Source organism: Echinops telfairi, unplaced genomic scaffold, assembly GCF_000313985.2.
Source record: "Echinops telfairi isolate 266 unplaced genomic scaffold, ASM31398v2 ScPeMD7_22;HRSCAF=79, whole genome shotgun sequence".
NCBI lineage: Eukaryota > Metazoa > Chordata > Mammalia > Afrosoricida > Tenrecidae > Echinops > Echinops telfairi.
The window spans coordinates 3,939,433-3,965,253 of NW_022103919.1; the positions used below are offsets into that span (position 1 = coordinate 3,939,433).

Here is a 25,821-nt window from a genome sequence, read left to right on the forward strand (position 1 = left end):
CTTGTGTTTTCCAGTCTAGCCTGTTGGGGCACCATGCCCTGTCTCCAATGTTCACCCTCATCATTCCCTGGGGATCTTTCTACTCCCCTCCCCTGGAAATTCCACTATCTTTTAACTCCATTTTTCTACTAACTTTTTGTAGACCCCTTGTACTGTGGGCATGCTGTCAGGAGAGACCAGTCCCTGGAGAAAGGCATCATACTTGGTAAATTGGAGGGAGGGGCAGGGGAAGAGAGAAAGATCCTCAACAGATGAATGGACGCAGTGGCTGCAACAGTGGGCTCAAACACAACAACTGTGAGGGTGGTGCAGGACTGCACAGCTTCATTCTGTTGCTCATGTGTCGCTGTGCGTTGGAACCGCCTTGATGGCGCCTGATAACAGCATCAGGCAATCCCTGGAAAAGAGCATTGTGCTTGGAAAAGCAGAGAAGACCCTCAACGAGATGGATGGATGCAGTGGCTTTCATAATGAACTCAAACCATAACTACAATTGTGAGGGTGAACATTTAGCCATTTTCTAGTACACAGTTTACCAGGTTACACAACCATCACTGTTAAATATTTCTAAAACTTATCGCCTCAAACAAATTCTGTACCCCTTAAGCAGTAACTTTTTGTTCTCCCCCTTCCTAGCCCATAGTTGTTACTAATCCTTTTTCAGTTTCTACGCATTTATCCTTGTTATTTCATATAAATGACGTCAGGCAGTAATTCTCCTGTTAGGTGTGATGTTTCATTTTGCATAATGTTTTCAAAGTCCATCCATGTCATAGCTTGTATTAGAATGGCATCCCTTTTGTTAGTGGAGTAATGCTCCATTGTGTACATAGTACATTTTATTCATCCATTCATATGTTGATGATTACTTGGATTGTTTCCACCTTTTGACTATTGTAAATGATGCTTCAATGAACAATGGTGTTATTGTTTATTTTTAATAACCGGTATCTTGTTTGAGAATCACATTTGGCACTGGAGTGATTAAAATGAGAATTTTTTTATCATTGGAAAAAACTGAGATTGATCTTAATCGAAACACTTAATTTCCAAAGGTCTAGGAACATAGAGCAAGCTTGGTATACTTTGCCAAAATACTGGTCCCATTTAGATTCTACTGTATACCTGTAGTGGGTTCCCAGGCAATGCAACAGATAATGTGCTTGGCTGCTAGCCAAAAGGTTGGTGGTTAGAGTCCACCCAGGGGTGCCTTGGCCCTCTCTCTACTTCCGAGATTTCGGCCATTGACAGCTCTATGGAGCACCCTTCTACTCTGACCCCACATATGGAGTTACCATGAGTTAAAACCAAACCCACAACAATGGACTTGGTAGTCCTGGAGGATTGATGGGCATTGCAGGAGTTCTCGTGCTGGAATTAACAAAAGAAAAATGACTCTGTAAGCATTTGTTACGTGCACTAGGTGCTGAGGATAAAAAGGTAGAAAAGACAAGTGCTCTTGTCCCCTAGGAGAGCACTGCAGGTGAGTCTAGTGATGGCTTAACATTGACATGGCATTTTCAAATGTGTAGACCATGTCCTAAACACTTTGTAACTTGATCCTTACTGTAATCATGTAGAATAGATATTGTCTCTGTTTTATGATTGAGAAGGTATGATCTCAAGAGTTCTTTCTGGCATACTATATGGGAGTATTTATTAGTGGTTTTGTTTTTAACAGATTATACTTTTTGAAAGAGATTAGTTTAACCAAGGAAAATAAACCATTTTCTTTTCCTCTTTTCCGACAGGATATAATTGACACAGCATGTGAAGTTCTGGCAGACCCTTCTCTTCCAGAACTATTTTGGGGAACAGTAAGTATGTCTGAGAGAGTCACACTACTACACTATTCTTTGGAGTAAAAGATTTTATGAAGCCTTACTGTGTCCTATCGGAGACATTTATAAGCGGTCCTCATTAAATCTTCATAAAAGTCTATGAGTAAGATGCCAGGTGTCGTTTGCAAAAGAAACACTGGGAAATGTGAATTGACTTGACCAAAGTCACTCAACAGAGAGACGACACTGGGACCAGGTCTGCCTAACTTATGTCAGTAACCCTGTATTGTCCGACCACCACATCTTTTTCCACAATCAGACTCTCTTAGGTGGCAGTATTCCCCAAACTCTTGAAAGTACTGTTGGCAGATTGTGACGATTCTGTTGTCTGAGTAGTTTTCTGATTGGAGTAGGGATTTGCCTTGAGTGGAAAAACAAACAGTTTTTCACCATCATTGACATCAGTCTTAAACCTCAACATCCAGCTGATGAATAAGGGTTTTCTTTCTGCTTTCTTTAATGCTGTCCAATATCCTCTAATCACAGCATTCCCGGGAGAAGCTGGAATGAAGGAGTATTTAGGTTAAGGATCTGTTATTCGTGTGTGATGGCTAAATGCTGACATGATGTGGTGGGTGTCACCTTAGTGTAAACCTGCAAAGGTAAACTGGATTGTCTTTGATAGAAAAGGTGACTAGGGAGTTGTCACTGGAGAAATCAGCAGTCTTTTTTTTTAAGTCTTGAGTTAAATGATAATAACTTTTTCTGTAACTATCTGAACATCTTAAATTATTAGAGAGAAATGATGCCTGCCTAAAGGAAAGATTTGTTTGAGGTTTTCTTGTACTGCTGGAGAGGTGTTCATTGTGGATAATGTAAAAGTGAATGACTTCTCCCTTTCCTTACTGTAGGAACCGACCTCTGGTCTTGGGATCATTCTGGACAGTGTGTGTGGAATGTTTCCCCATCTCCTTTCCCCACTCTTGCAATTGCTCCGCGCCCTTGTGTCAGGGAAATCCACTGCCAAAAAGGTGAGTTGTTCAGCCCAAAAGAGACTAGGAGGTATTTGGGGTTCTTTTTTCAATAGGAGCCCTTTTTGCTTTCCACATTGAAATCCCACTGTTGTGACAGGAGTTAGTCTGAAGTTGAATGAAAGATGCCAAAGATAGCCTCTCACGTCTATACAATTAAATAAAAAGATTTTTATTTATTAAGTTCTAATTTGGTAGGATATGATAGGCAAAGTCATAAAAATTATAAAAATATAAAATTTCCTAGAAGCTAGTTCAAAGGGAGTAATAGATACAAGAAATAACTAAATTAAACCAATGAATGTCTAAATAACAAAAAAACCCTGACAAATATCGTGTGAGTACTAAAGAGAATACTGCCCAGGAATGGAAACGCTCTCTTTGGGCTGAGGGCAGGACTTGATCTAGGTGTTAAAGAACGTGGAAACTTTGAAGAGGAGGGCAGAAGGCAATTTCAAGAAGAGCCGTAACAGCAGACGTGTAAGGGGTTTCAGAGTTGGCATGCTCACAATCTGAAAGAGCAAAGAAGTAGATGTGAGACCCACCTCGCATGACCCCTGGAGGGATGGGTGACTGGGGACTTTGTGTATGTTGGCAGGTATATAGCTTCTTGGATAAGATGTCTTTCTACAATGAACTCTATAAGCACAAGCCCCATGATGTGATCTCTCATGAAGATGGAACTCTCTGGCGCAGACAGTCACCCAGACTTCTGTACCCTCTGGGTAAGATCACACATCCTTGGCTCAGTAGCCATTTTATGACCACTTCACTGTTGCTGTTTTAATTGTTTAATGCAGGGTGCCTTTAAAGCAGGGCCTTCTCCTTGCCCCCGTGTGTGTTAATTTGTTGGTACATACTCATACTTTCTCTCATTTGTAATGAATCTCCCCACCTCCACTCTCCCATACATAATTAGGTTGTTGTTTATTTCCAATAGCATGTATAAGGGTAAGTCAAGAAGTACTACGACTAGAATTCCATTCCATGTGTGCATAGGTTTATTCCAAACAAAAGGTGTTTAAACATGTCTCTTTATGTTCAGTGGATGGTTGCAGAAAAGTTTTCTCAGTACTTCACTTGTCTTAGTCTGATTAGGATGCCTTAAAAAAGCAACAAAAAAAAATACAATCAAAACATTGGCTTCTACAGGTTTCTGCTGTGCGAGTTAAATTCAAGGCACACAGATCAGCGCAGAAGATTATGACTACTGTTTTTGAGGCTTTAATAAGGTGTGATCAATGATCATGAAGTTTATTAGGAATAAGTTTTTTTAAAAAACTGAAAATTGCATTGCTGAGAAAAAGGCCAGGAATGTTTTGCCAGGGAATTATTTTCCATCACTACAAGTCCCTGTTCATTCTTTGAGAGTAGCAAGGGCTACCCTCTGAGAATTTTGTTGGGAAACCTTACCTACTTCACGCCACAGCCCCCTGATCTTGCCCCTTCAGACTTTTTTGTTTCCAAAACTCAAAGAATATTAAAAAGGAGCCCGATTAAGTTTATTGAGTATGCAAACCTGCCATGTTGACATGGTGAAAATGAGAGTATAGAATTCTGGGGAGGATTAGAGCAGTCTTTCCCAAAGTGACGAATAATCCCCCCCTCCCCCAACCTCCCAAGGTGCTAAGGCAATCCATGGGGGGAACTGAGGCTGCTACAAGAGCATATACCTAAACTTTTTTATTTTTTATCATTTTATTGGGGCCTCGGACAGCTCTTATCACAATCCATACATCCATCCATTGTGTCAAGCACATTTGTACATTTGTTGCCATCATCATTCTCAGAACACTTTCTTTCTACTTGAGCCCTTGGTATCAGCTCCTCATTTTCCCCCTCCCCGCTCTCCTTCACTCATGAACCCTGATAATTTCTGTTGTCCATACTCCTGGGAAGGGTTATATATTGATCATTGTGAATGGTTCCTCCTTTCTCCCCTCACCTTCCCCTTCCCCTTCCCCTTCCCATCCTGGTATTCATCACAACTCTCATTATTTGTCCTGAGGGGTTTATCTATTCTGGATTCTCTGTGTTGCAAGCTCTTCAGATACCTACACTTTATCCTGCATTATAGACTATAGTATAAAAGTTTGCCAGGGAACACTGAGTAATTTTTTTCTGTAAAGGGGGCAGTATTTCAATTAGGTTTGGGAGCCTGTGGGTTAAAGAGATGTATGCCTCTTTAGAAGTATTTAGACCTAGAAGGGACAACCTTGCCTTTCCAATCTTATCACTAAAGGTATTCCTGTAATCATCATTTAAATGGAAAATCACTCTGTACTCAGCTCTTAGTCAGACACATGGAAAGAGTCAATCCCCCAGCTGACATGAGAGTTTATTTTGAATGGCAAAGCAGTAGGAATATTAACTCTTAAAAAAAGGGCAGTGTATTATTGTGTGGTTACATTTTGGTGTTTGATCAAAGAGTTGCCTCTTTACAGGCTACCCAAAGTAGTTTTTTCTTCTTCTTTCTTTAGGAGGTCAAACCAACCTTCGCATACCTCAAGGCACCGTGGGCCAAGTCATGCTGGATGATAGGGCTTATCTAGTACGTTGGGAATATTCCTACAGCAGTTGGACCCTCTTCACTTGTGAGATTGAAATGCTGCTTCATGTTGTTTCAACTGCAGGTGAGGCCAGCTGTGGGAGACATCAATATGGGAAGGAAAAGTAGAGATGCTTAAACGAGATAGATCGACCATTTCAAGACCATACATTCAGGACCATCAAGATTGAGATTTGTCTGATTTTACTCTCAGAGACTATTGGCATTCACATATCACAGAATTCAGTAATTCGCCTCTGTTAGGAAGCGTTGTACGACCGTCACCTCGGTCAGTTTTCGGAGAGTCTCATTATTCAGCCATCTTAAAGGATTGTTTTCCATGAGGTCACAGGCTGTCTTTCCCTTCAGATGTGATTCAACACTGCCAGCGCGTCAAGCCTATAATTGATCTGGTTCATAAGGTCATCAGTACCGATCTATCGATTGCTGACTGCCTCCTGCCAATCACATCTCGCATCTACATGCTGCTGCAGCGGTGAGGCCTTGCGGAGAACTCTCAGCAATTCTCTCAGTTGCCAGGAACTAGTGGGTGAAAATTACATGGACTGCTCTGTGGGGACTCCCAGCTGAGGGCTTTCACAGGCCTGCAGCCCTACTGAGAAGGAGGGGTTTGGGAAGAGAGAACTGGAAAATATGTTTGATGGAACAAGTTCTGTTATTGATCTTGCTGAGTGCGATGCACTGTTTCCCACCCAGGCTAACGACTGTGATCTCCCCCCCTGTGGATGTCATTGCTTCGTGTGTCAATTGTTTGACTGTTTTGGCTGCCCGGAATCCAGCAAAGGTGAGGTGCCAAGTCTTCCCAACCGCTCCAGAAGTGTGACATTTGGGGTGTTTGTGAAGATACATAGACGTTTGACCCTGTTTTTTTATCCTCCTCAGGTCTGGACTGATCTTCTTTTTTTATCCTCCTCAGGTCTGGACTGATCTTCGTCATACAGGGTTCTTACCATTTGTGGCTCACCCTGTCTCCAACATGAGTCAGATGATTAGGTGAGCCAGCTCTCACTCAGAGTGGATAGCGTACACGCACCCTCAGGAGGAGCATGTACATTTCAGGTCTAGCTTACTTTGCTCTGCTAGTTTTTAGGGAACCTTCTCTTAACGTATTTTACTTTCTTTGTTCTTATACCCTGGTGTGTTGGGCTGCTAATTACAAGGTCAGTTGTTTAAATCTACTGACTGCTCTTTGGGAGGAAGATGAGACTTTCTGACCCATAAAGATTTATACCCTCCTTTTTAAAAAAAATCATTTTATTGGGGGCTTGTACAACTCTTACCACAATCCATATATACATCCATTGTGTCAAGCACATTTGTACATTTGTTGCCCTCATCCTCAAAATATTTGCTTTCTCCTTGAGCCCTTGGTATCAGCTCCTCATTTTTCCTTCCCTCCCTGCTCCCCCCTCCCTCATGAACCTTTGATAATTTATAAATTATTATTATTCTAAATATATATATTATTATTTTATCATATCTTACACTGGCCGACATCTCCCTTCACCCACTTTTCTGTTGTCCATCCCCCAGGGATCAGGTTATATGTAGATCCTTGTAATTGGTTCCCCAATTTATAGGCTTCTAAGGGTTTCTAAACCCACAGAATCAGTTCTCTTCTGCCCTTTATGGTCACCATGAATTGGAATCAGCTAAATGGCAATGAGTTCGGTTTTGGTTTGGCTGTGTACCTGTTTAGTCCCGTGACTAGAATTTGGAGAGATGACTGAGGAAAGGTCAAAAAGATATTGGGACACGGACAGAGAGTCTTCTTTCTTCTCTCAGCGCATCACTACTGGCTTAGAGTCTGAGAGCAAGTGGGAGAGCATTCTCATCCAGTGGCAGCTGTAGTAGGTACTTGGGAATTTACCTCCCAGCCTAGAGAATCCAGAAATCTTTGGATCTAGGAAATTGAATTTTTTCTTAAGCCACTAGTACTCAGTGCTTTTCCTTATTTCAAAGGCACTTGATCTTGAAGAGTTTTCTGCCTTATGTGTGAGCCATCTAGACAATTAATTACAGTTTCTTTAAACCTTGTAATTGACCGGTGATTTGTTTGCTCTGCCTCTTAATTTTTCCCAGTGCGGAAGGTATGAATGCTGGAGGCTATGGAAGCCTCTTGATGAACAGTGAGCAACCCCAAGGGGAGTACGGGGTCACCATTGCCTTTCTGCGCTTGGTCACTACTCTTGTCAAGGTAAAATCTGGTCACATGGCCCTGAAATTGTTTCCATGACATCTGTGGCTATAGTCATCTTGTCTGTTGTCCTAGCATCACAGTGACACAGTTTTATGTATTGAGGTTCTACTATGTGCTGAGTTATATCCCTCCACTGCCATTGAGTTGACTTCAACTCATATTGACCTCATACAGGGTTTCTGAGACTGCAAATCTTTATAGAAAGTCACAGCCATATCTTTTCCCATGGAGCAACTGTTGGGTTGGAACCATTAATCTTGTGGTTAGCTGTCCAACACCTAACACCCAGTGCCACTAGGTCTCCAGTAGGCGCTTTATCTGTGTGAATATATTTAATATTCTCAGGAGACCTATAAAGTCATATGGTTTAATACCATGATTATCAGGTAAACATTGGACTGCTTACAAGGCCAGCTGTTCAAACCCATCAGTCAGACTATAGGAGAAAGGTGAGGTTGTGGGACGTCATGAAGATTTACAAAACCTTGGAAACCCTGTAGAAGGTCGCTCTGAGTCAAAATGAGCTCGAAGGCAGTGGGTTTTATTTGGATTGTAGCCCAGGTTAAAAAGTACACGTGTATATATGTACGAGGGTGTGCCCCCCCCCCAAATCCGGAATTTTCCTTGGCAGAGTGGAACTTTCGTAGTATACACCCCCACCCTTGCAAGGTGAACATCAAGCAACTCACTTTGAGTTGGTGCACCCAATTGCCTAGGAAGCAACTCACTTTGAGTTGGCGCACCCAGTTGCCTAGGAAGGTTCCCTCTGGTCACAGTGAATTTTTTCATAAAAGCAGTTTCTCTCGAACCTCATTTTGTGTGATGGCCACAGAAACAGTTGTGATGTTGAACACAGCTTACAAGGACAGCGCTAGGTGAGAAACTCAAGTGTGTGAGTGGTTTTTTCATTTCAAGAAGGGTGAAATGCTGATTGATGACAAACCTCGTTCTGGACGTCCGTCAGCTTCCTGAACGGATGAAAATGTTGAATAGTGCATTTGGAGTTCATTCCATCAGGTCAGGCTGTTGATCAAGCTTTCTATTTAGAGGTTCTGAAAAGATTGTAACGGTGTGTGACCCAAAAAAGAGCTCATTTGTGGCAGTCAGGGGACTGACTGCCACCAGAAGAGTGCACCTGCTCACGCAGCCATCTCAGTGCAACAGTTCTTGGTAAAACATAGCATGCCTTCTCTTCGCACCTTACTCATCTGATCTTGCTCCATGCAACTTTTTGTTTCCTCGAGTGAAGAGGGGCATGAAAGGACAGCGATTTGACTACATAGAAGAGATGAAGAAAAAAATGAGGGGAATTTGAAAATTGTTTCCCAGAATGGAATCGCAGATTTGACAAATGTATTAAGTGTAATGGAGAGTACTTTGAAGGTGATAAAGTTGTTTTGTAAAAAAATTTAGAGGTCGTGTGGGGGAGAAAAGGGGGGAGAAATGGGGAGCTGATATCGGGCTGAAGTGGGAAGAGAATGCTTTGAAAATGATGGTGGCAGCATATGTGCAAATGTGCTTGATAAATGTATGGATTGTGATAAGAGATGTAAGAGTCCCAATAAAAGTAAGAAAAAAAATTTAAACACATAGTTTGAGGCGGGTATCCCCTCGTGTACTGTTCAAGCAAAACAACACTACGCAACCCGTGACTGATTTCACAGTTTGAAAAAGTCTGGTGCTAAAGATTAAGAGCATGAGATTTTTATTCAGACAGAAACTGATTGACTTTTCAGCTTGACCACTTATAGATAGATGCCGGTTATAGTTTTTCTCTCGATTTGCTCAAAGAGTCATGCAGGAAAAGCACCCAGCACTGTTCCAGATCCCAGGACAGCAGGGAATGTTTTTAAAAAGGGAAAATTATATGGAAAAATATGGCTATAAGTCTTAAATGTTTATGTATAAAAAAGTGGTCTCCTTTTTTAAGGTCTGGAGAAACTGATGTAAGTAGCATTTGGGCCAACGGTTTGGGGGAATCATCTTTCTGGGATTTCAGTGATGGGTAGAGGAAGGGTGATTGTTGTTCATATGACCGCGACAGTGAAGATTCTCCATCACGGACAAGCCCGACTTGTACATTTTAAGGTACTTCCTTTTGCCCGGATTTCGCCTTCATCTCTCTTCCTCATGCAGGTCTTGTTTGTGACATAGTCACGTGTCATTTGGGGATTTTTCTCAATTATAAGGAAACTCAACAACTTAAGCTCAATTGAACTAGGGTATTGTCCTTCTTTCACTAGTGGTCAAGGCTGATCCAGATGTCCTGTGGTCTTACAGGTTTGGAATTAAATCTTTAACTACATGACTCCCACATTTCCATGGCAAAAGCCTTCACAGCAGGCTCTCTTGTAGGGGCAGCTGGGTAGTACCCAGAGCCAAGGGCTTGTGCCTTGTGTCATGTTCGTGCTGAAGGAGATGCTCCCCAGCTACCACAAGTGGCGCTATAACTCCCACGGAGTGAGAGAGCAGATTGGTAAGGACAGCATGGGCAGGGGAGGCTTGGGGAGTTTCTGTTCCCCCTTTCTTGAGAGAAGGCCGCATCACCTTACGTGTTTTCTGGAGTCCAGGTTGCCTGATCTTGGAGCTGATCCATGCAATACTGAACCTGTGCCACGAGACAGATCTGCACAGCAGGTAGGAGGAGCGATTGCTCGTCATTGGTGCTCCTTGGTGCTTCCGTCATGAGGGAAGAATTGGGCTTTCCTGTCTTCCAGAGAACTCGGCTTCATTGAACCCAGAGCTCAGTATACCTGGTTATGATTTACCTTTTTTTTTTTCCATGATTGACTTTGCATTGGACTTTTTTCCCTATCTTCCTTTGAAGAGAGAACAAATGAAGTGGGATAAAATTGTGTGTGTGTGTGTGTGTGTGTGTGTACACACTGCTCTATCTTCTAGTGACTGTTTATGTTTGTCTTTTTGATGGTTCCATGGCATTCCACTGGATGGATTAATCATAATTTATTCAATAAACATTTTCATTAATTGATGGATATTTAAAGTGTTGCTCAGAGAGGTCTTTAGGATCATGTCTGTTCCACAAAATTGATCAGTTTTTTTGCAAAGAAAGCTGATCTTTGTGGCAAGTATGCGGTTGATTAGGTCTGCTACCCTAGCCCCGCTGCACAGAACCCTCTCTTCCTAAGCATAAACTTGATGACTCCCTAATAATTCGAAACATGTCTGTCTTTCAGTGACACACCCAGCCTTCAGTATCTCTGTGTCTGCAGTCTGGCCTACACAGAAGCAGGACAGACAGTTATCAATATCATGGGCATTGGCGTGGACACCATTGACATGGTAATGGCAGCTCATCCCCGAAGGTACGACTTCCTTTCTACTTTCCTGTCTTCCATGTCTCTTTACTGTGCCTAAGACTGCATAGTCTAAGAACTCTAGTTTAGTCACCTTTTTTTTTTTTTCCCCAATCGTTTTATTAGGGGCTTATACAACTCTTATCACAATCCATACATACATCAATTGTGTAAAGCACATTTGTACATTCATTGCCCTCATCATTCTCAAAACATTTCCTCTCCACTTAAGCCCCTGGCATCAGGTCCTCATTTTCCCCTCCCCCCCTCCCCGGTCCCCCCTGCTCCCGTAAAGTCACCTTTTTTAAGACAACCATGATCCTCTTAGGACATAGCCCTTAGATAGCCTGCAGAGGGAGTTGATTGTTCTTCCTCTCATGGTTGGGACTGGTGACTGTAAGAGAAGTCGTTGAACTCTGGGATTATTGTTGGAATGTCATTCACGAGAGCACACATGTTATGAATGGAGTCACATTGTCTGAGTCAACTTTGGTTTCCATTTGGCACCTAGTGACGGGGCAGAGGGCCAGGGACAAGGCCAGCTGCTGATTAAGACTGTGAAACTGGCATTCTCCATTACCAACAATGTTATCCGGTTGAAGGCTCCCTCTAATGTGGCATCCCCCCTGGAGCAAGCTCTCACACAACATAATGGTATGTATTTCCATCCCCTTCGTTTCTGACTGCTTTTGGAGGTCAACTCTTATCTGAGTAATTGCTTGAAGAAATGGTCATCCATTTCCACAGTAGTTTAGAACCAAGAGAACCCGGGTCACTGTATTTTTGTCTCCTGATGATGACAGAATGATAGTTAAGAACAAGACTTCAAAGTAAAACTGCCTGGGTTTGAATTTTGGGTCCAGCCAGCTTTGTGACCTTGGGCATATTACTTATTACTAAACAAATCTATCTCTGGCTCCTCAGTTCTAAAAGGGGCCTAATAGTAGTAATCTCATGTATAAGATTATGGAGAAGATTAAAAGGGTCTTTGGTGGTCTAGTGGGTTACATGTTCAGCTGCCAGTTGCAAGGTCAATAATTCAAATCAAAGATCTACTTTGTGGGAGACAGATGAGACTTTCTGCTCCCATAAAGATTTACAACCTTGGAAACCCACAGGGACAGGTCTTCTCTGTCCTGTAGGGTCAGTATGAATCAGAATCAACTCAATGCCAGTGAGTATAGTGACGGTTAAATAAATTACATGTAAAATATGTTCCTTGTACCTGTGAAGGGTTGACCCTTATTACTTTGTGACATTAAATATGTCATTAATCCCTTTGGGATGCACTTCCATCTTTTTCAAGGAGGTGATTAGATAATATATATAAAGCCTTACTAACTGTATAATTTTGGTTGGTTTTTAATTTTTGCAATTTGGTGGACTGCTTTGGAATAATGTCATTTCTAATCCATTTGTTAGAAGACCACCTGTTTTCTTCAGCTTGTAAATTGAATTGAATTGAACTGTTTACCCCGATGTCTGCCCTGTTTACTTTGCTACTGACAAAATGACAAGCTGAGAGGGACACAGGGTTTTTGTACTTGTGGGTGAATCCTCTCTCATTTATGAGCCTCGTTGAATAGCCACCTCACTGAGAGCGTGAATCGGGTTCACTTGGTGTCTCTGGTGTCTCCGTGCTGCTTTAGGTGCCCATGGAAACAACCTGATTGCTGTTCTAGCCAAATACATCTACCACAAGCATGACCCTGCTCTGCCACGTCTTGCCATCCAGCTGCTGAAACGTTTGGCCACGGTAGGGTGCCACTTCCTCACCCAGAACCCCAAAGAACCTACTCTTTCAACTTGTGACTACTCTTGCCTTCTTCCAAAAGAAATTGTTGACTTGGACTTTGGACTTTTAAAGCAATGTAGCCATGTGCATACACTGAAATGGGGGTGTGTGCTTATGAGAATTTTGTCTTCTTTTTTCTCCTGGATTACAAAAGACAGGTGTATGCATTATAAAATTTTAAACATTACAGATAAATGTAACATAGAAAGTTAAGGTATCCCATGATTCCCTCGTTCTGAGAATACCTGTGAGCAAGTTGGGACATATTGCTGCAGGTGTCTTTTTTACCTGTGTTTATATAGTATAGGGTGTTTGGGTGTGCGCTTTTGTTCTTAACAAAAGTAGAATTCCACTGGACATACCATTTTGTGACTAGCTTTCTTCACTTAACATCACAGTTTGCTGTCTTTCCATGTGGGCAGACTGCAACTGCCTCATTCTTTGTAATGTTTACGTGGCGTAACATTGCATGGCTTGACTGCATCATGACGTACTTGGGCTTGTCCCTGTAATCGTCTTATATCCTTGCCACAAGGGGCATCATCTGTTTTTAAAATCTTTTTCAGTCTAATATACCAAAAAAAAATGTTATGGCCTGTTTACTTGGCATTGATTTATTCATGGGAGAGGTTGGACATTCTCCTATGTGGATGACTGCCATCCTGTAAATTGTTGAGATCTTGTGCTGTGCTGCTCTGGGAGATGCCCCTTCTGACCTAGAACTGTGTTTCTGGATGTTTTTTTCTGCTCTTCTTGGAGTTCTCCCCCACCTCCTGCAGGAACCTCCTGGTGGGGATAGAGATCTAAGCCTGTGTGCCTTGGTCTCCACCAGGTGGCCCCAATGTCGGTGTATGCCTGCCTGGGCAGTGATGCGGCTGCTATTCGTGATGCCTTCCTGATCCGACTGCAAAGCAAGATTGAGGATATGCGCATCAAAGTCATGGTCCTGGAATTCCTCACAGTGGCAGTGGAGACCCAGCCGGGCCTCACTGAGCTGTTTCTGAACCTGGAGGTGAAGGACGGCAGTGATGGTTCTAAGGTGAGTCTTGTGGTTCTCCCCATGTATTTGTGTATGAGTCTCAGAGCTGGAGGTGGTACAGAGTTCTATAGGTGCCACTGCTGCATTGGCTATATGGGCCTGGCTTCTCACCTGGACTCCTTACAGCAGTGGTTCCCAGCCCTCCTAATGCCGCAACCCTTCACTACAGTTCCTCATGTTGTAGTGACCTCCCCAACCATAAAATTATTTTCGTTGCTACTTCCTAACTGTAATTTTGCTGCTGTTATGAATCGGGTGACCCCTGTGAAAGGGTCGCGACCCACAGGTTGAGAACCACTGCCTTACAGGAATTCAGCCTTGGCGTGTGGAGCTGTCTACATGCGGTGCTGGAGCTGATTGACTCCCAGCAGCAGGATCGATACTGGTGTCCACCCCTGCTGCATCGGGCCGCCATCGCCTTTCTGCATGCCCTGTGGCAGGACCGCCGCGACAGTGCCATGCTGGTACTCCGAACTAAGTAAGGCTGGCCCTGGACACTGGATGCCTGGGTCGTAAAGCGACAATAGCAGTGGTTACTGGGAGATGGGTTGTGACAGTTCACTGGCCATGTGCATTCCAAGTACTTCCTGCCTGGTTTTATACCTGGAGTCTGACCCCTAGTTACTCTTATTACTTTTGCTAGCTGTTCCCTCTGTGCTCTTCCCATGAGACCCGCAGTCTCATGGGCTGTTGACACAGAGGGAGTGAGTATTTTAGAGGGAAAATATGGGACTATGATGTCCTTATTCCTGCTGCACTCTTTTTTTGTGGTGCTTTGGGGGAAAGTACAATAGAATAAATCATGTATAAAGTATATAAGTGGGAAATTCATTTTCTCTATGGAACCCTTGACACATGCACCTATGTACTAACAATTGGCTCATGAGACACATGCTCAAACCAAGGATGGTAAAATACAGAGACATATTCACTAAATCAGAGTCAGAGGAGAACAGGGCTGTGTGAGAAAAAATGTGACTACCAATATCTATTTACTTTTTAGGCCCAAGTTTTGGGAGAATTTAACCAGCCCGCTCTTTGGAACCCTTTCTCCTCCTTCAGAAACCTCTGAGGTAAGCTGTGTGGAGGGCTGGGACAGTGGCTAGAAGTCCCTGGGAGGAAGGGCTGGACTGTAAGTTGTAGAAAATTATACCTCCCTGAATTAAACAGCCAGATTTTGTCTTCCCGAGGAACTTTCTTCTCAGAAAAGTACTTTTTCTTTCTTTTTGTTTGGATGTCTTGTTTTGGGAAGAAAATTGGTATCCACCCTCCTATGTCAGGGCCCAGTGATCGTCTTCACTTATTTGGGGGCTTTGCAAGCCTGGCACTTCTTGCAGGTCTGGTGGCTGTTGATGTTTGATAGACAGAGAATGGGGTCTCTTCTTTTGCCGATCTTGGGTCCTGCTCTGTGACATTGTAGGGGTGAGGGGGACACCAGAGAGGTTTCTCCACGTGATTGGTTTTTGTTCTGCCCTTCCACAGCCCAGCATCCTGGAAACCTGTGCCCTAATTATGAAGATCCTTTGCTTGGAGATATACTATGTTGTTAAGTGAGTTCATTTCCCCTTTTGGGATTTTCATTAAATGTTGGGGTGGGAATACTAGGGTAGTCCATCATTGGGCCAAAACAGGAGAGAGCCGATTTAGAACCTTTTCTGGAGGACCAGTGAACTGTGTCCTGAGCCATCCTTTGATGGCATTTTTGATTGTTAGAGGAACATTATGAAGCAACCTCCATGTGACCAGGATTTTTACGGAGGGGAAATTCTGGAAAGGCCTCAGCCTAAGCCATAACTCGAAGGATGAACCTCATACATTGGCGTTGACCCTGGAGTCATCTGCCTTTAAGCCAATGTGAGGTTGCTTTCTCTACCTCAACAAGGGTCTGTGCCCATCATCACATGCCTATCAAAATCAAACTGGCTTTTGTTGTTCTTGCCACTCTAGGGGCTCACTGGACCAGTCATTAAAAGATAGGCTCAAGAAGTTTTCCAGTGAAAAACGCTTTGCCTACTGGTCAGGTTTTGTCAAGTCCTTGGCCGTTCACATGGCAGAGACAGAAGGCAACAGCTGTACCTCTTTGGTCGAGTACCAGATGCTGGTCTCTGCCTGGCGGATGCTTCTCATCATTGCCACCAGTCACGTAAGAACCTCCTTGAGCGAGTTTTCACTTTGGTTTCCTAGTGACGATATGGGGAGGTGCCTGGCAGATACAGCCACTGGGGATAAGAAACGAACCTGGTTGTCCCTGAGAGCTAGATGTAACAGCTTCTGTGCTGTTCTCTTGGGGTCTGTGAGGGTGTTGAGTCCAACAGTATACATTCAAGAAGAGTGCCAAGAAGGAACTTGCTAAGATCCCTGCAAACGCCATGGAAGCCTCTGTTAGCCGCCTTTGCTGTCTTGCGTAGATCTGAAGGGCTTCTTACCTTATGCTGCCTCTCATGCAAATAGTACAGTTGTCTTCTCATGGTAGATGGCTGAGTAAACATTTGTGGATTAGCCAGCAGTTAGCTGTAGTAGCTACAGCAACACCCTCTCTAGAGAGCAGTTTGGGTTTGTTTTCATTGGCTCTGGAAATGACATTTCTTGGGCTTCCAAGAAAAAGACTAGAGGTTAGTCTCTGTAGTGTCTCTGCACCACGAATTGGCCTCTCGGGCAAGTGACAGTGCACACACTGTGGAAGCATTTGCATTTTTTTTTTTTTTCTTGGAAAGTTTTGTGGTGTGAGGACTTGGTGAGTTATAAGAACCATGTGTTACACTGTCCCTGGGGAATCCATTCAGTGTCTTGGACTTCATTAACGACTTCAGCTTGATGGATGCTTCCTTGTTCCCTAGAGGCGGTGCACCCAGCACCCACCCACGTCCTTGGGGCTTGGGTCCTGGAGTGTTCTTGCTGTGGTCGTGGGCTCCTGAGGCTCACCAGACTCACCAAAAGACTCAGTCGGCTTTGGGGAATGATTCCCCGGTGCCTACCTTGGTGTTACCTGTTCTTTGGACCCTAGCCAGTTAGCAGTTTTGAGTTGTAGCTCTGAAAATCCTGCCATCCTCTTTCTTAGGAAAGTTGGGGAAGTCCAAGGCATTGATCATTTATTCACTTTAGGACTATTAATTAAATGGTTGCCAGGCACCAAGGATACAGCAGCAGTGAATGAGGCATGTCATCCTTGAGCTCATGGAGAGGGGCCTGGAACAGAGCCAGATGATAAACAAATTCACAAATAAGCAGTACATAGTTTCTAATGACGAGAATTTGCTGTGAGGGAAATCAGGTGGTGTAGTAGAGACTCACTTTAGATAGGACTGGTTGAGAGGCTGCCTTTGGGGATGTGATACGAGACCTGAGTATTAGGATGAAGCCTTATAGGTGAAGACGTGTACACGTGAGTAGTCGAGACCGAGGGAATCCCAAGGATGGAGGTCTGGTTGGGAACAGCATTTGATGTTTGCAGGAGGAAGAAGGAAGCAAGGGGGGCAGGAACCTACCTCATAGCAAAGTCAGGTGGACTAGATCAGACGGCACCTCCAAAGCCATATTGAGGAGCTCGGTGTGTTTCTGCTACATGGGAAGCAGGAAAGGGCTGCTGTCATGAAGAGGAGGTGAATCGTGACTTGATTCTAAAGGTGGCCTAAGAAAGATGAAAATCCGTTTTAATCAAGGAGACAGTGACTTGTCGATGGTGTAATGCCTACAGAGAATCTCAGGGTTTTTAGCTTCTCAAGTCTGGAAATGTTTGTCAAGCAGAATCCCTTTTCTGCTCTTCTGCAGGTGGACATAATGCACCTGACCGACTCTGCAGTGCGTCGCCAGCTCTTTCTTGATGTGCTTGATGGGACCAAAGCCTTGGTAAGTGCGTCTAAGGGCTACCATCGTCCTTCAGGGGGGAGGGCTCTGACGTCATATCGCAGAGCCGAGTCTGCCAGCTGCACACGGGGCCAGACCAAAGGGTGCGCTGGGGAAGCCAAGGCCTGCTGTTGCTATGCTAGCCCCTGGCTTCTCCCCTTTGCCCCATCCCTGTGAGCAAGCACACTGCAGTGCTGGGGCCAGTGGGTGGAGCACGAGCCTTCCCACTGAGTCAGTTCACATGAAGCGGGGTTCTCAGTGCTCTGCTGTCTCCCCGCAGCTCCTCGTTCCAACTTCAGTGCACTGCCTCCGCCTTGGCTCCATGATGTGTACTCTGCTGCTGATCCTCCTCCGGCAATGGAAGAGGTAAAAAAAGGGCCTGGAGAGGCGAGCTTGAGACCGGGGCCTCCCCACCTGTGCCTGCTTGCTTCTCTATAGCAGCTCCTCACCTCACTGGACAGGAGCACTGGTCTAAAATAAGCCTGGTGACACACACACACACAGCCATACAGCCACGAGGTGGCATCCTGCTGTGGGATAAGGGCAGTGTGTGACCCTTATTTGTGATGTGTGTTTTTCCCTCCTCTGCTCCCCCTCATGATTTCTAGAGAGTTAGGTTCTGTGGATGATATTCTGGGCCCCTTGACGGAGATCCTAGAGGGAGTGCTGCAGGCAGACCAACAGCTCATGGAGAAGACCAAGGCCAAGGTGTTTTCCGCATTCATCACCGTGTTGCAGATGAAGGAGATGAGAGGTGAGCAGTCAGCTGAGGTGGGTGAGCAGCAGTGGCACCCTCCTCCTACTGGTGGCTTTGTTGGCCCTCTTGGAGCTCTTCTGGAAAGCTCATTTTCTTCCTCACATTTTTCCTCATCCTGTCCTCATCTAAGGGAACTCTGCCTCCTCTCCCATGCCTCTACTCCTCTATGACCCCCTCCATTTGCTCTGCAGTAGGTGACATCCCCCAGTACTCCCAGCTGGTGTTCAGCGTCTGCGAGACCCTCCAAGAAGAGGTGATTGCACTCTTGGACCAGACCCGTCACAGCCTGGCCTCGGGCACTACCCCAGAGGACAAGGACAGTATGGAGACAGACGATTGCTCTCGGCCTCGGCACAAGGACCAGCGGGATGGGGTAAAGGAATACTCTCGGGAGCAGATTAGCCCGGACCTGGAGCCTGGGCTGATTCGTGGAATGGTGGTGGTCACTGTACTGATGGTGCTGTCAGCCTAGTGATTGACAGCTGGTAACAGGAGACTACAGAGGAAGACTGGCCTTTACAGTGGCAGCTTCTGCTGCGGGAGGTACAGGAAGAACTGACCATGTGGTGCTAACGTCATCTGGGCACTGAGGGAAGGCTTCCTGGAGAGAGTGCCTTTTCAGTGCCAATCTAAAGAATAGTCCAGCCAAGCAAGCAGTGTGCAGTAAGGCCCAGGTGTGGAGCATCTTGGGACCTAAAGGATAGGTGGTGTCGGCACAGAGTAGAACCAGGGGCAAGTGGTGGGGCCTGGAGTGTGAGGGAAGGCTGAAGCGGGAGCTGGATGATGTGCAGCCTGGATTGCGGTACATCGTTAACTGTGATGGAGTCTGTTATGGCTCAAGGCGATGTGACAGTAACCGCATCACACTGTTTCCTGGACTGTAATCTTGAAAGAAGCAGACCAACGGTCTTTCTTTTCTTAGAGCCTCCGTGTGAGTTGCAACAACCAGCCTTTTGGTTAGCGGCTGAGCACTTAGGAGATGCAATCGTTTTCAGACTGCAGGTCTCAAAAACAATTCATTGCATTTCAGTCAACTGTTTTTCTTTAATGACCTAGAATAAAATGCAAAAGAAAATTGGGGGGGTTGTAGGCTGGGAGAATGGATCAGTGAACTGAGTGAATACGTGTATGCTGGGGTGTAGCGTGAAAGGTACTTCCTGTGACTCTTGGTCCAAATCGGTTTGAAAGCCACTGAAGTAAAGGTTCAGGAGGATGAGGAGTGGCTCCTGCATTGGTATAGCACAGGGGCACATCGCTTAGACCATGCCAGCAGTGGAGTTACGTAGAGTGACTCGATGGGAGGTGAGCAGCAGCCTGCCCTTTGGGTGTTTAGGGGAAGCAGTTGTCAAAGGGTGCTAGTTAGGTGGGAGGGACCCAGGTGAGGAGCAGGTTGGGAGGGACCATGGGTTCGGTTTGGCCAGGCTCTTTTGGAGATATGTGTGCACAAGGAGGTCTTACAACCAAGCCCAGGACTATCAGCAGTCCTGCTGTCCCTCCTTCATCCCTTTTACCTGCGTTCTAGCAGGTGTGCGTCCTGGGGCTGCACCTGGCCAAGGAGCTGTGTGAGGTGGATGAAGATGGTGACTCATGGCTGCAGGTGACCCGCAGACTCCCCATCCTGCCTACCCTCCTCACTGCCTTGGAAGTGAGCCTTCGCATAAAGCAGAACCTGCATTTCACCGAGGCCTCATTGCACCTGCTACTCACCCTGGCTCGCACCCAGCAGGTGGGGGTCAAACCTGAGGGCTGGGGTGGTTCTGACACATGGTGACATGGCGATTCTCCCTGGGCAGAGTGGCTGTGGGCTCGGGCTGCCACGGTGGTGGAGATCTCACGCCACTCATTCCCTTCCAGGGAGCCACAGCTGTGGCTGGAGCCGGCATCACCCAGAGCATTTGTCTGCCCCTTCTTAGCGTGTACCAGCTCAGCTCCAATGGGACGGTGCAGGTGAGTGCCTGGAACTGGCCCTGGAGTGACCAGGCTACAATTCTTGCTTTAAAACGTGCTCCATTCACTCCTACCACTTCATGCTTTTGTCCTGATGTCTCTTCTCTCTCTTTAGCGATATGTCTACACATTGATGTTAGGGGATTTTCAAAATTTACCTTTAGTAAGAGCAGCTTAACCCCTAAAAGGTACCACGTGGGCTGTGCCTACCACCTGTGGGAGATGGAGTGCAGTCTTTCCATTATAGGCCTAAGGGGTCCAATCCAGAGTGTCATGGGTACAGCCAGGCCAGCTGTCCTTTCCACTCTCCCACTCGGAGCCAGTGGTGCAACATGACTTCTGCTCTGTACTTGCTCCATCTAACAAGGAGTGGGAAAAGAGAAGTGAGTGGGTGGTTGATGGAAGTTCAGTACCCAGTCGTCTCTCTACCTTAGTTGCTTCTAGTTTAGTAAGCAAAAAAAAAAAAATCAATCCAGCTGCTAGAACATGGGCTCTCACTTGTGGCGACTCCATGTGTGCTACAGTGGCACTACCACAGAGTTTCCAACAGCTCTCTTGGTTTGGGATTTGGAGTAGGGGGTGGGGGGAATATCGATCACCAAGCCTTTCTTCCAAGGCTCCTCTGGGTAGACTGGAACTTCGTACCGTTTGGTGAGCCACTGAATGTGTTGACCATTGGCACCACCTAGGGAATTGACTCGTTCACTCAGTGTCTCCCAATCTTAATGTCATCTTCTGCCTAAGAAGTCACGTTATTAGAGTCCTGGAGCGTTGGAAATTTAGCACAGATGCCATTGAGGTGAAGAGCGTGAGAGCCAAGCACCAGGGCAGTGACATAAGTTCACATAGTGTGTGAGTGGCACACCTGAACCTAGAACCCAGGATGTTCAGTATCATCACCTGGTGCTCTTTCCATTCGGCTGTAGCCTCTGACCCTTTCTGGCAGTGCCAGTTGTCAGACAGGTAGATGTGGCTATTTTGGGAGGTTTGCCTATGGGTTCTTGTGATGTCAGGTCCTAATCTTGCCCACCGTTTGTGTCTTAGACACCTAGCACTTATCGCAAGTCCCTAGATGCCCCCTCTTGGCCAGGGGTCTACCGCCTGTCCATGTCCTTGATGGAGAGGTTGCTCAAAACCCTGCGCTACAACTTCCTGACTGAGGCCTTGGACTTCGTGGGTGTTCACCAGGAGCGGACCTTACAGGTAAGGGTGCTACTAGGAGCCCAGGGGTGGAAGTGAGGGTCACCGAGGGTCTGGACCATTTAGGAAGGGGCCCTGAGTGACATAGTGGACTATGTGGGTAAGCTGCTCACTTCAAGGTCAGCAGCTCGAACCCACCAAGCACTCCTCGGAAGAAGATGAGCTTTCTGTTCCTGTGAAGATTTCAAGTCTCAGAAAACCAAAGGGGCAATTCTGCTCTGCCTTGTGGGTCGCTTATGGAATTATGGGAATCCACTTGATGGTGATAAGGTTGGGGCTTGGCAGCTGACTGACAAGTAGAGTGGAGCTGAATGAGGGCAAGGATCTAGAATCAACTCAGACAAAAACCTCTTCATTCAGGGCCATGCCACTAGTTGCTACCATCTCATCTTTTGTGGGCCCAGGGCCTCTGCTCCCCGAAAGAGGACAGGGGTAGATGTGTCAGGTTGCTGATCTTCTCTCCTCCCAGTGCCTGAACGCAGTGAGGACGGTGCAGAGTTTGGCCTGCCTCGAGGAGGCGGACCACACTGTGGGCTTCATCCTGCAACTCTCCAACTTCGTGAAGGAATGGCACTTCCACCTGCCGCAGCTCATGCAAGATGTCCAGGTAGAGGCCTCTGACACCGTTTCTAGGGGTGGTCTGGACAAATGCTTTAGGGACAGGAAAGCAGTGAAATGGAGATCATTTCCTGAAATGGAATTGCTTCAGGAGCACAGGCTTGGGCTTTGTGTTGCTCACTCTTGGAGGTAAAAGGGGCAGCCTTGTAGGTTAGGAACTTTTGATCAGAAAGAAGACCTTGCTTCAGGTCCCTTAGGAGCAAGCCCAAGGCTGGGAACCATCCAGAGAAAGGAGACAGGGAAAGTCAGGTTCCAGAGTTGGGCAGGTGCCTTTTCATTGGCTGCTTGTGAAACCTTGTCCAAGTCAAGACACCTGTCTTCCTAAACCTTCATCTTTTCCTGGAAGGTTGGCATTAGTAACTTCCATCTTATTTACCTAAGAGCTTCTGTTGCCTAACACGTGGTCCGTGTGGCCCGGGGTTTGCTTTCTCGCGGCCTGTTAGCTGCTCAGTGGGTATTTAGTACACAGGGTCCTGTGTAGCTGGTCTAATCAGCTGCCCGGGGCTGCTTCCAAGCAATTCTCCCGTCATACTCCCTTGTGTTTCTCAGGTAAACTTATGTTACTTATGCCAGGCCTGTACCTCCCTCCTACATAGCCGCAAGATGCTGCAGCACTGCTTACAGGTAACTCAGCCCACTCTCCCAGCTGCCCCGAATGCCCCATCCCATCCCTAGCTGCCCTCTGCCCCACTTTCATTTCTTTACTCTCCCCCAGAACAAAAATGGGGATGCCATGCCCTCAGCAGTCGGCCCCCGAGGCCAGCGGCCACCCACAGCTGCCCCGGCGGCTCCCTCTTGCTCTGCCTCCAAGCAGCAGACTGCTGACACAGAGGCCGCGCAACAGCGAGCCCTGCACACTGTCCAGTATGGCCTTCTGAAGATCCTCAGCAGGACTCTGGCAGCCCTGCGCCACTTCACTCCCGATGTCTGTCAGATCCTGCTGGATCAGGTACCAGACGCACCCCGGGCGCCCCCCAAGCCTCGCAGAAAGGCATTGCTGTGCTCAACTCAGTCCTTGAGAGCCATCCTAGCTGGCCTCTCCTTTCTTGTCTCACAGTCCCTGGACCTTGCTGAGTACAACTTTCTATTTGCCCTAAGCTTCACCACCCCCACCTTTGACTCCGAGGTGGCCCCTTCCTTCGGGACCCTTCTGGCCACAGTGAACGTGGTTCTGAACATGCTTGCAGAGGTACGTGTGGGGCTGTGGGCTTCTTACCTTGCAGCCCAGCTCCTCCTCCAGTTTGCCACTTCGGAGCTCTGACCGTGCGTGGCACATTATCCACCCATCCCAAGCTGCTCCCCTTCATAAAATGACTCTGATAGAACCTGCCTGTTGGAGGTATCGTGAGGGTCCACCGGGGTAGCTGTTAAGTTGCTCCGCGTAGCCCTGGCAAGTAGGATGCGCTCAACAAATGGGACCATTCGGGTGTTCACCTTCAGGCTCTGACCTATTGCGGTCTCTCCTCTAGCTGGACAAGAAGAAGGAGCCCCTCACGCAGGCCGCAGGGCTCAGCACACAGGTGGAAGGGACCAGAACATTAAAGTAAGACCTTTTGCAGTTGGGTCTGGGTTGGGAAGTCATGGGGCAGCCGGCTCTGTTGAATAGCCCACCCTGTGCCCACCTGCTCAGCCCTCCCTCAGAGCAGTGAGTGCCTGAAGTTTCTTCTGTCTTCCAGGTCCCTCCTGATGTTTACTATGGAGAACTGCTTTTACCTGCTCATCTCCCAGGCAATGCGGTACCTGAGGGACCCAGCTGTTCACCCCCGAGATAAGCAGCGCATGAAGCAGGAGCTCAGCTCAGAGTTGGTACATATCATTAGTAGGATCCTGAGGGAGGGGCCTGGGCTGGGAGCGAAAAGGCCCCTGGAGTCTCCCCTGGCCTCCCACTTCCGACAGACGCTGAGCCCAGGTGGACGCTGGGCCTGAGACACTGGCCTTCCTCAAGCTGTTCTTTTTCCTCACAGAGCACGCTGCTCTCCAGCCTCTCACGCTACTTCCGTCGGGGAGCACCCAGCTCCCCTGCTGCTGGCATCCTCCCCTCGCCTCAGGGCAAGTCCACCTCTCTCTCCAAAGCCAACCCTGAGAGTCAGGAGCCTCTGATCCAGCTGGTGCAGGCCTTCGTCCGGCATGTACAAAGATAGGGCAGGGGCATGCTGCCTACCACTCTCTGCCAGCCTGTGGTGCCCATCAGCGCCTGAGTACGGCCCCATTGCCCTCTCCAGAGTAGCCACGATTCCAACCTCTCACCATGGTCAACAGCGGGGATGGGGAGCCCAAGGCCCCATGTGCAGGTCCTCACATTAAAGAGGCCCCAAAGAAGTGAATTCCTTTCCTTCCAGCATTCCCCATAGCACTTGACCCCACCAGGGAGAGGCCGGGGACCAGTGCCAGGTGCAGTTCAAGAGGAAGACTGTGTGCACGGGTTTGAATATGTTTTCCATGCTCTGTTCTTGCAGTTTTTTGGTAATACTGTGGTCTATTTATACGAATATTAAAGTACTGTTTATAGACAGCTGTGTGCTAAGTGCCTTCAAAGCCCCAGACCCACTAGCCAGCTTTCAGGACAGAGACCTGGGGCAGGGAAGGTGGGATTTTTGCTGGTTGGTAATCGCCACAGACGTCCTTGCACAGGTGGTCCTCAGTTGGGAGTGTTGGGTGGGATGTTGGCAGATTTTCCCTGCTTTGGCCTGCTCCAGGTTCCTGCCCCAGCCCTCCTCCACAGACCAGCTGGCTGAGCTTATCACTGGGTGTAGCTTTTCTGGAAGCTGTACTCCTTCCTATTTGTAGCTCTGTGCCCCTGCCCTCCTGGCTCCCTCTCTCCACTAGCTCCAGCAGCCAGGCAGGCTAGACCAGGGCCTCCTGAGGACCTAAAATGTTAGACCCTCCAACATACAGCCTTGTAGCCAGAGCCACCCATTTGAACAAAAATCACACTCACCTGGACTTGAGCCATTGCTTGCCTATTTGCCAACTATAAGGGGGTGACTAGCTGATCCATTCTTCCTTGCCTAGGTGATGGGGCATGACCTCCCTCCTGTGTTTCTGTGGTAATGTGTCGGGATGTCACCACGGGAACACGGGAGAGCATGCTTGACTCACGCCTGGCCCACAGAAAGTGACAGCCGGTAGTGACTGCGTAATCCGTCTCGTGTGCGTTTTTTTGTTTTTCAATTTTACAGCTCTTATCACAATCCATACCATCATCCATTGTGTCAAGCACATTTGTACATATGCTGCCATAGTTTTCAAAATATTTTCTTTCTACTTGAGTCCTCTATATCAGCTCATTTTCCCCCCTCCCTCCCCCACCTGTCCTTCCTCACAAACCCTTGATAAGTTATAGATTATTTTTTTCCTATCTTAAATCGTCCTCTGTCACCCTTCACCCACTTTTCTGTTGTTTGCCCTCCTTGGAGGGGATTATATGTTGATCCTTGTGATCAATTCCCTTTCTCCCCCCACCTTGCAGTTATCCTCCTGGTAGCTCTATTCTCATTGATGGCCCTGAGGGGTGTATCTATCCTGGATCCCCTGTGTTGTGGGCTCTTATCTATAGCAGTGTGCATGTTCTGATCCAATCTGATTTGTAAGGTAGAATTCAGGTCATGGTAGTAGGAGGAAGGAAGCATTAAGGAACCAGAGGAAAATTGTGTGTTTCATTGGTGCTATACTGCACCCTGACTGGCTCATCTCTTCCTTGTGACCCTTTTGTGAGGGGATGTCC

At 46.7% G+C, this 25,821-nt stretch overlaps 1 protein-coding gene across 1 annotated transcript in view; it reads left to right on the forward strand.

The window, feature by feature from the left end:
• Window positions 1-24,607, forward strand: part of NUP188 (nucleoporin 188) — a 59,386-nt gene extending 34,779 nt beyond the window's left edge. The window contains exons 13-44 of the mRNA XM_045288569.1: window positions 1,752-1,817; window positions 2,693-2,812; window positions 3,411-3,537; window positions 5,293-5,445; window positions 5,730-5,856; window positions 6,078-6,165; window positions 6,298-6,374; window positions 7,464-7,578; window positions 9,937-10,057; window positions 10,152-10,218; window positions 10,779-10,907; window positions 11,410-11,552; window positions 12,548-12,654; window positions 13,526-13,732; window positions 14,041-14,210; window positions 14,736-14,805; window positions 15,215-15,282; window positions 15,680-15,875; window positions 17,501-17,578; window positions 17,856-17,941; window positions 18,184-18,329; window positions 18,524-18,705; window positions 19,855-20,058; window positions 20,187-20,279; window positions 21,324-21,482; window positions 21,949-22,086; window positions 22,647-22,721; window positions 22,813-23,046; window positions 23,155-23,286; window positions 23,567-23,640; window positions 23,774-23,903; window positions 24,062-24,607. Coding sequence (XP_045144504.1) covers window positions 1,752-1,817; window positions 2,693-2,812; window positions 3,411-3,537; window positions 5,293-5,445; window positions 5,730-5,856; window positions 6,078-6,165; window positions 6,298-6,374; window positions 7,464-7,578; window positions 9,937-10,057; window positions 10,152-10,218; window positions 10,779-10,907; window positions 11,410-11,552; window positions 12,548-12,654; window positions 13,526-13,732; window positions 14,041-14,210; window positions 14,736-14,805; window positions 15,215-15,282; window positions 15,680-15,875; window positions 17,501-17,578; window positions 17,856-17,941; window positions 18,184-18,329; window positions 18,524-18,705; window positions 19,855-20,058; window positions 20,187-20,279; window positions 21,324-21,482; window positions 21,949-22,086; window positions 22,647-22,721; window positions 22,813-23,046; window positions 23,155-23,286; window positions 23,567-23,640; window positions 23,774-23,903; window positions 24,062-24,238 — 4,059 coding nt within the window. The 3' untranslated portion in view covers window positions 24,239-24,607. The remainder of the gene's footprint in view (window positions 1-1,751; window positions 1,818-2,692; window positions 2,813-3,410; window positions 3,538-5,292; window positions 5,446-5,729; window positions 5,857-6,077; window positions 6,166-6,297; window positions 6,375-7,463; window positions 7,579-9,936; window positions 10,058-10,151; window positions 10,219-10,778; window positions 10,908-11,409; window positions 11,553-12,547; window positions 12,655-13,525; window positions 13,733-14,040; window positions 14,211-14,735; window positions 14,806-15,214; window positions 15,283-15,679; window positions 15,876-17,500; window positions 17,579-17,855; window positions 17,942-18,183; window positions 18,330-18,523; window positions 18,706-19,854; window positions 20,059-20,186; window positions 20,280-21,323; window positions 21,483-21,948; window positions 22,087-22,646; window positions 22,722-22,812; window positions 23,047-23,154; window positions 23,287-23,566; window positions 23,641-23,773; window positions 23,904-24,061) is intronic.
• The last annotated feature ends 1,214 nt before the right edge of the window (window positions 24,608-25,821 follow it).